The sequence below is a fragment of the Sapajus apella genome, unplaced genomic scaffold, assembly GCF_009761245.1.
Source record: "Sapajus apella isolate SASKATOON/1434 unplaced genomic scaffold, GSC_monkey_1.0 scaffold1173, whole genome shotgun sequence".
Taxonomy (NCBI): Eukaryota; Metazoa; Chordata; class Mammalia; order Primates; family Cebidae; genus Sapajus; species Sapajus apella.
This window is the reverse complement of record NW_022438099.1, coordinates 5,607-14,697: the sequence shown is the minus strand read 5'-3', so window position 1 is coordinate 14,697 and position 9,091 is coordinate 5,607. Positions and strand designations below refer to the sequence as shown.

At 37.2% G+C, this 9,091-nt stretch overlaps 1 protein-coding gene across 1 annotated transcript; it reads right to left on the bottom strand.

The window, feature by feature from the left end:
• Positions 1-369: 369 nt before the first annotated feature.
• On the bottom strand, positions 370-8,473 carry LOC116546642 (leishmanolysin-like peptidase). Its single transcript, XM_032272834.1, has 3 exons — positions 6,355-8,473; positions 4,273-4,432; positions 370-1,230 (listed from the first exon to the last, which is right to left on the bottom strand). Exons 1-3 carry the CDS (start codon positions 6,508-6,510, stop codon positions 1,076-1,078), a joined length of 471 nt encoding a protein of 156 aa, XP_032128725.1. The 5' UTR covers positions 6,511-8,473; the 3' UTR covers positions 370-1,075.
• Between the last annotated feature and the right edge of the window lie 618 nt (positions 8,474-9,091).

Here is a 9,091-nt window from a genome sequence, read left to right as displayed (position 1 = left end):
TTATAAGTAAGTTTAATGACAAGAATTAAATTTCCAGTTACAAAAGTCCTTTTAGCTCTTGCAGCTGAAATGGTACAAGGAATGCTTATTCTTCATTTCTCAGGTTTACACTCTCCTCCCTGACATGCATTTGTAGGGTACAGAATATTCATTAAGTTGGATGGTCCTAAGTCACAGAATGGCTTTATCTTTATAAGTTCTTAATAAGGTGATGCAGTCATGTAATATCAGATGTGCAAATAAATGTCTATAATCCCAGCACTTTGGGAAGCCGAGGCAGGAGGATTGCTTTGATCCAGAAGTTCTAAACTAGCCTAGACAACATAGAGTATCTACCAAAAATCAAAAAATTAGTCGGGTGTGTGGTGCACACCTGTAGCCCCAGCTACTCAGGAGGCTGACGGGGGAAGGTCACTTGAGCCCAGGAGACAGAGACTACAATGAGCCGTGACTGGACCAGCACTCCAGCCTAGGTGACAGAGCAAGACCCTGTCTCAAAAAAAAAAAAAAAAATTGTAGTTTGCCCTTTTTGGATTTCTAATTACAAAGGGAATAAAAACCCTATTATTAATCAGCAACTGATTTCTTAATCCTTTTTTCTTTATTTTTTTCACAGACAAGGTCTCGCTTAGTTGCCTAGGATGGTCTTGAACTACAGGGCTCAAGTGATCCTCCTGCCTTGGCCTCCCAAAGTGCTGGGATTACAGACGTGAGTCGCCATGTCCAGCCTGATTTACAAATTCCTATAACCCATGCGGTCCTCAGACATTTTAAAATAAAATTGTACATTTTTTCCATTACAAAGTAATATTTGCTTAAGAACAAAATTACATATTTACCATTATTTCTTCAGAATATATGCCTAGAACATTATAGCAATTATATATTTATATTTTTTAAATAGAGGCAATTTTTCTCAAAAAAATGACAATACTTTCATAAAACATGAACATCCAAACTAATATTTACATAAACAAGATAAATATTGATCAGTAAATTAATGACATAAAAATATGTAAAATATAATTTAAAATGTAAAACCATAAAAGATATAATTATGTAATATTTGGTATAACTAATAACAAACATATGAGCTTACCTGATAACATCCACTGCCCCAGTCAGGGTAGCTCAGCTTCCTCTCACACTTTTCCATAACAAATGCTGATTTCTGAATTAGACAAACTGAATGAGGTCCATACTTTTCAGCACCATAGTTCTTAAAAATTTCTGAGGCAAACAAGAAAAGTCTCCCTAAAAATTGACTTTTGGCTCAAAGAACAAGAAATTGATTGATGCATTCCATTTTTATGTTTCATAGAAATTTTAAATTTAATAAATTAGGAAACACAGGATTCCGAACTCACACTAGGTTCTCAATAAAGGAATGAACAGGAGAAAATTACTATATCAGAAACAAGGGAATAAAATGGTCTGGAGTTTTCTAGGCTAAATAAATAGAAGAACTAGCACTAAGAATCATTAGATCACTAGATACCAACATAAGAATCATCTTCACTGGTGGTCTAAATAGGAGGCCCCTCCAAATGACCCATGATAGGATGAGGCCAAGTGATTTCTACCATGGAGGCTTTTTGGGGGTGTTGCAGCATTTGCAGAACTTTCTTATATTTTCACCTTGTGTCACCTCCTGGAAATCCATAAATATTATGTTGGTGCAAAAGTAACTGTGGTTTTTACGCTAATGGCAAAACTGCAATTACCCTTGCACCAATCTAGCAACATGCTGATCTAATCTCACATGAAGCACAAAGCTGCAGAGGTACAGGGTGGAATTAAGGACCTCTAAATACCTAATGAACAAAGGGACAAAGCTCTTAAACCCTAGCAATAATTTGATCTCTTTAGGCTCTATACAGTAAGTTTTCTTTTGGAAAGCAGAGAGTTCCATTAGCCCATTTTGAAACATCATAAAGATGTTTTATGTCAGTTTTGATAAATCTTAATAATATAAGCTAAGAAGAAAATGCAAATTAGAATAAAACAGAATTTGTGAGTTTCAGAGTTTTTGAAAAATCTAATGATCAGTGTCTAAAATGGGGTTCAGGGCTGGATGTGGTGGCTCATGCCAATAATTCCAACACTTTGGGAGGCCAAGGAGGGAGGACTGCTTGAGGCCAGGAGATGAGGCCAGCCTGGGTAACATAGCAAGTCCCATCTATACAAAAAATTTTTCAAAATCAGTCAAGTGTGGAGGTGCATGCCTATAGTCCTGGCTCTGGGGAGTCTGAGGCAAGAGAATCACTTGAGCCCAAGAGTTACAGGTTACAGTGAACTAGGATGGGATGCCACTGCACTCCAACCTGGATGACAGAGACCCTGTCTCTAAAAAATAATAATAGTAAAACAGAGTTCAGCAAACTACAACCCTCAGGCCACATCCTGGCACACTCATTCATTTACATATTGTCTGTAACTGCTTTCAGACTGTAACAGCAGAGTTAGATAGTTAAATCATAAAGCTACAGAAACTTTATGACCCACAAAGCCCAAAATACTTATAATCTTGTCCTTTACAAAAAAAAGTTTGCCAGCTCCAGCTCTAAAACAATAACACATGATAGTTTATCTTTGGCAAATCCATGACTGACAGATCTATGCATTTCTTTTTCTTTAACATGGAACTGCTGAGCAGTCATAAGTCATTATAATATTTATCTATGTATATATGTATTTATTTATTTGTATTCGAGATGGGGTTTTACTGTGTTGCCCAGGCTGGAGTAGAGTGGCATCATCTAGGCTCACTGCAACCTCTGCCTTGCAGGCTGCTCAAGCAATCCTCAGGCCTTGTCCTCCTGCACAGCTGAAACCACAGGTGTGCACCATCACCTCTGGCTAATTTTTTGCATTTTGGGTAGAGATGAGTTTCACTATGTTGCTCGGCTGGCCTCAAACTCCTAAGCTCAAGCAATTCAACTGCCTCAGCCTCCCAAAGTGCTAGGATTACGGGCGTGAGCCACTGCACCTGGCCAGGACATTTATTAAATAGATTAGTGATGAGGAAAAATGACTGCAGGAATCCAGTTACATCTGCCAAGTTTAAGAGTAAAAGGTAAAAATACAAAAATTTAGAATTTAAATGCCTTAGTCTGTAATAAAGTATAGAATGAGGGTGGGGGTTTGCAGACTAGGTTAAAACTTCTGATGAACACAGAGAAACACTACTTACTGCTCTTTATTACATCAGATGCGAGAATATTTCTGCTTATAAAGGTAATTAGTGTGAGCTATAACTATTATTGCAGAAGACCCAATGGCCATACTGCTTATTCCTTTGACGTCTTCTTCATTTATATGTATTAAGAGAAAACAAATAATATGGTAATAAATCTTACTGGCCATAAGACAAGAATATTATTTTGATATCTGAAGAGTCACCTGTTGCTTCTAACTTACATAAAATGCACATTCTCCACAAGAGGAAAAACAGCTCATCTAAGGTGTTTTAATAAAAAGAGCCTGGTGGCCGGGCGCGGTGGCTCAAGCCTGTAATCCCAGCACTTTGGGAGGCCGAGGCGGGTGGATCACAAGGTCAAGAGATCGAGACCATCCTGGTCAACATGGTGAAACCCCGTCTCTACTAAAACTACAAAAAATTAGCTGGGCATGGTGGCGCGTGTCTGTAATCCCAGCTACTCAGGAGGCTGAGGCAGGAGAATTGCCTGAACCCAGGAGGCGGAGGTTGCGGTGAGCCGAGATCTCGCCATTGCACTCCAGCCTGGGTAACAAGAGCGAAACTCCGTCTCAAAAAAAAAAAAGGAAAAAAAAAAAAAGAGCCTGGTGCTGGAGGATCTTGCACTGACACCAATTAACTACATCACTTAGTACCTGTTCACTTATCTGTGAAATACAGTAATATCTTCCTTATGTTTCTTATAATGTTTTTAGAATAAAATGGTAAGATGAAAGTGCTCTGCAAATGGAAAGTGCCGTGCAGACACAAGGTATGACCACAACACAGCGTGTGTGCATGCACACGCTAATAATCGCTTCTATGCGTCAGGCACAGTTCTAAGCACTTACTACGTTAATTCATTTGATTCTCACAGCTCTAAGTATTGTCTCCATTGTACAGATGAAGAAACAGGCAGAGAATAATTAGGTAACTTATTACATATGGATAGCGGCTGAACTATAAAGCAAACTCAGACAGTCATGCTCTAGGGTCTGTGCCCTTATCCATTGTTTTATATTGCTAACATATAATTTTAATATGTACATAACACTTCATTTCACTAGCTGACTAACCTGGTTGATTTTCCAATATTCTACAGTCTGAGTTGCGCTGATATTCACCACTTAAATGCCAACTGAATTCCTGACTGAAAGGGCAATAGTCAGCAATTTCCACTGATCCACCATAATATGGCAAATCTTCTGCAGGTATTCCAGTGAGTTCGTCAAAGTACTACAAAAAATTATTGGGAAGACAAGAAAGTAAGAAAAATTCTGTGTAAACAAAAGGAAGTGCACAGGCAATTTCTTGCAACTCTCTAATGCTATATAACACAAGATATGAATGTACCTTTCTTCATAAATTGCACCAAATAAAGAAGACAGTAATATACCACTAGAGGAGTATTTTAAGGTTGCTCTAGTTTTACAAATAATCAAGGTAAGTAAATTGGTCTAAGTTATGTATGACAATGGCAAATTAAACTAATGTTTTAAAAGAATGAAATAGTTTTAATTACACTAAGAAAAGTTTTGCATTGAGAAAACATAGAACTCATCCATAAAGTTACAACATTCTTTTTGTTTTAGTTTATGAATTTTTAATATATTTTTCAAGTATTTTTAGGAGACAGTTTATATGTTGTTCTAACAAAAATAAAAAAATTAAAATCTGAGAAAATAAATGCGATCATATATATAAAATTCTTTGAACACCAAAGGAACAGGGCACCAGACAAATTTTATTGTTCCTTTCTTTTTTAAATAATTTTATTGCTGGGTGCAGTGGATCACACCTGTAATCCCAGCACTTTGGGAGATGGAGGCGGCCAGATCACCTGAGTTCAGAAGTTCAAGACCAGTCTAGCCAACATATAGTGAAACCCCATCTGTATTTAAAAAAAAAAAAAATTAGCTGGGCATGCTGGCACACACCTGTAGTTCCAGCTACTTAAGAAACTGAGGCAGGAGAATTGCTTGAACCTGGGAGGCAGAGGTTGCAGTGAGTCAAGATTGTGCCACTGCACTCCAGCCTAGGCAACAGAGCAAGATTCATCTTCCCCCAACAAAAAAAAAAAAACACATTTAAAAAATTAAAATAATTGTATGTGTTTTCACACCCCTGGATACACCGAATAAATTTTTAAAGATGTCACATTTTCCAACAACTTACTGAGTAACACTACTATGTCTATGAATACAGTTGCTATTTTATGGCGTATAAAGCATTCAGTGAGCTCATAAATATGTGTAGGAAGCTAAAAATTCGGCAGCTGTGCTTCTGAGACATCATTTCTGACAAAAGATTCCTTGTAAATGGCAGGTAAAGCTGAGGTTTTTAAAGATAAAGGTCACGGTGGGCACAGTGGCTCATGTGCATAATCCCAACACTTTGGGAGGCCAAGGCGGGTAGACCACTTGAGGTCAGGAGTTCGAGATCAGCCTGGCCAACATGGCAAAACCCTGTCTCTACTAGAAATACAAAAATTAGCCAGACATGTTGGTGCACATCTGTAATCCCAGCACTTTAGGAGGCTGAGGCATGTGATCACTTGAGGCCAGGAGTTCGAGACCAGCCTGGGCAACATGGTGAAACCATCTCTACTAAAAATGCAAAAATTACCCAGGCATGGTGGCTCACACCTGTAATCCCAGCTACTCGGGAGGCTGAGGCATCAAAAGATAAAAGATAAAAAGAAATGTAAAGGTCAAATCAAATCAGACTGTATATGTGGAACCATTTCCTTAATCTTTCAGATTCCAGGAATCAAATCTTTTCAAAAGCAGAGCTTCCAAGTCTTCTAATTAATTGAATTACAGTACTTAAGTTATTTTCTTTGAAGACTTTTTTCTGTGTAAATTAGAGGAATTTAAATAGCAAGACTTTGGAAACAATTTGAAAACATAAACAGGTAAAAATAGATCCAATGTGCAAATTCTTCTTACCATTATTGTAAAACATGGCTAGATTTTAACTAACTGCTATCAATTAGGAAATCAGTTATAAAGAAATGGAAGCATTATTCCATTATTTCTAACTTATAGAAAACAGAGCCTTACAAATTGAGAAACTTAAGAGAATTTACTCTTTTAATTAAAATGGATACTACTTTTTAAAAAGCTGATTCCTAAAATTGTGCCCCAAACCAGTTTTACCTGGTATTCCTGTGGTAAAGGTTTAGGAAACTTCTGCAAATTACACACTGCAACTGCTCTCTGGTCCTGTCTGCAAGTTAACTGCAGTGGATTACTTCTGAGCGTGTCACAGTAAGGGCTCAGCATCTGCCTCCTGCAAACAGAGAGAGGTACCATGGTGTCAAACTCTAATGAAAATACTGCAAGTCCATTGTAGAGCCAGCAAATGGAATTCTAGATTCTGGCCTAAATACAGACCTTCATAATTAACAAATGGGATTCTCGGAAAGAGATGGACATAATGCCCTATGCCCTGCTGCTACAAAGAGGGGAACTGTTTCCGTTCAATAATCTAGTTAAGGGAATCGTATTTGACAATTTCTTTAATTGACCACCTTCACAAGACAACCTTATTTGCATGTGCAAAACAAAGATTGTGTGAATATTCCTAATTGTTACCAACTTGTTCTGTTACCTTAAATGTAACTTTGAAGGTATAAATTGAAAAAAGGGCCTTGTAAATTAACAAAACACATCAGAATCTATTGCACTGTCTTGCAAAAATAACCTTCAAACAAACCTGTAATTCTTAGCAGTCAGCAAATGGACAATTTTCAATATAAAAATTTATTACATCAACATTAGGGAGGAACAATTTTCAATATAAAAATTATATTAATATCATAATAATTTTATAAATAAAATCTCAGTGTTCCTAAGTAATTGAAATCGTATTAATATTGGTCTACCAACTTATAATAGGATCACTGACAATTTTCCTCTTCTTCCACATATTTCTTAAGGAAAAAAAGCCTGTATTAAATATTTCTAATTTTAAGGAAAATTGATGACTTGTCTTATTTACATGAACATGGCGTATGAGTAAAACATCTTTAGGGAGTTACAGCTTCCTAAGATAAGACGTGTAAAATAATTACCGCAGTCTTCAGCAAATTTGAAGCAGCACAGTGTAACGGGAAAACAAAGGTTCTGGAGCCATCACACAGGTTTGGGTTCAAACACCAGTACCAGCCACATTTATTTGGAATTTACTTACCTTTCCTGAGCTTCAACTATAAAGCACTCAGTACCCAGCACATATAACTTAATAAATGTAATTTCTGCTGTTTATACCATTTTAATAAAATCTTCATATAAGGCAATATTTTAACTTCCCATGATAAAGCTTCCAATGAATATGGAAGTTCAATAGTTCTCAATCAGTCACTTTCTGGATACCATGAAACTCATTTTTGTTTTTTCCTAAAACCAAAACATATATTATATTTATTTATTATATAAAATGAGTTTTGGCTAAATGAATACAAGGAAAACAGAAGTTAAAAGTTAGTGATTTTAAATTAAATACTCCAAAGTTAGAGCTGTCCAAGATTCATGGCTTAATAATTCCAGAGAAGCACTGTCAAGAGAGCTGTCTGCGTCGATGGAAAAGGTCTACATCTGTGCTATCCAACGCAGTAGCCACTAATCATGTATGTCACTTGAAAGGTGACTGAGGGACTAAATTTTAAACAGTATTTAAGTTTAACTAATTTAAATATAAGTTTAGCCACTTGTGGCTAATGGCATCATGTTAGACAGTATAGCTATGGAGCCAGTTAACATCAAATGAGCTAGGCAGGGGAGTTGGGTGATTTATCAATTTTAGTTGCTTCACACATAGAAAGAACCTTATTTTAAGAATGTGTAGATTCAAGTGATTCAAGTAAGGATGGCTCTGCCTATGCTCGCTCAACCAATCCCTTCTCACACCGGTTTCCCAACAATAGGTAAGTGTCACACGATGAAGCCTAGAAGGTAAGCAGCAGCCCCTGTGCAAGATATATATATTAGAGATTCCAGTATAACCTAAATACACATATAGGCAGACTGGGTCTGTGGTGTCAGAAGATGGCTTCAATCCTGTAAATGATTCTGAACTTCAATGCTTCACTTATAACTTTACATATAACTTCAATTCTTACATATGCTAGGCACTGACTACTTTGTAGTTGAAGTGAAACATTTGAATGATTATGACAGGGGTCAGGGAACTCAACTCTTGGTTCAAATCCTGACCATGACCTGTTTTTTTGTTGCCAATTTTTTGTTTTTGAGACAGGGTCTCATTGCCCAGGCTGGAGTGCAGTGTCACAATCATAGCTCACTGCAGCCCTGACCTTCTGAGCTCAAGCAATCCTCCCACGTTAGCCTCACAAGCAGGTGGGACTACAAGCATGTGCCACCATGCTAATTTACCTTTTGTAGAGATGGGGAAGATCATAGGAACATGGCTATGCCCACTTGCTTTGCCTCTTGCTGTATAAAAGCAAAGGTAAGTAGTTGGGACGGCAATTATAACAACCCTCAAAACCTAAAATATTTACTGTCTGGAACTTAAACAAAAAAAGAACTTCGCTGACACTGGTTTATAAATCAAAGAATAGCAGAAAATTCAGGGGACCCACAGTTTTAGTTTTCAAGAATAAAGAAGTAGAAGTTCCCTTCTGTTTTTGGTCTTAGGTGATCCCATATTTGGGACCAAAAGGGGAATAAACAGAGTTGCAATTGTTAACAGAAAAATAAGCAAACAAAAACCTCCCCAAGCTCTTGCAGCTGCAGTGTTAGTTACACATACTTCCACTGACACACTGGAACAGTGGTTCCCAAATCCCATTACACAGTGAAATCGCTTGGGAATTTATTAAAACAAAACAAAAAATCACACAATGCTAGTGCCTGGCTCTTACCACAGTCA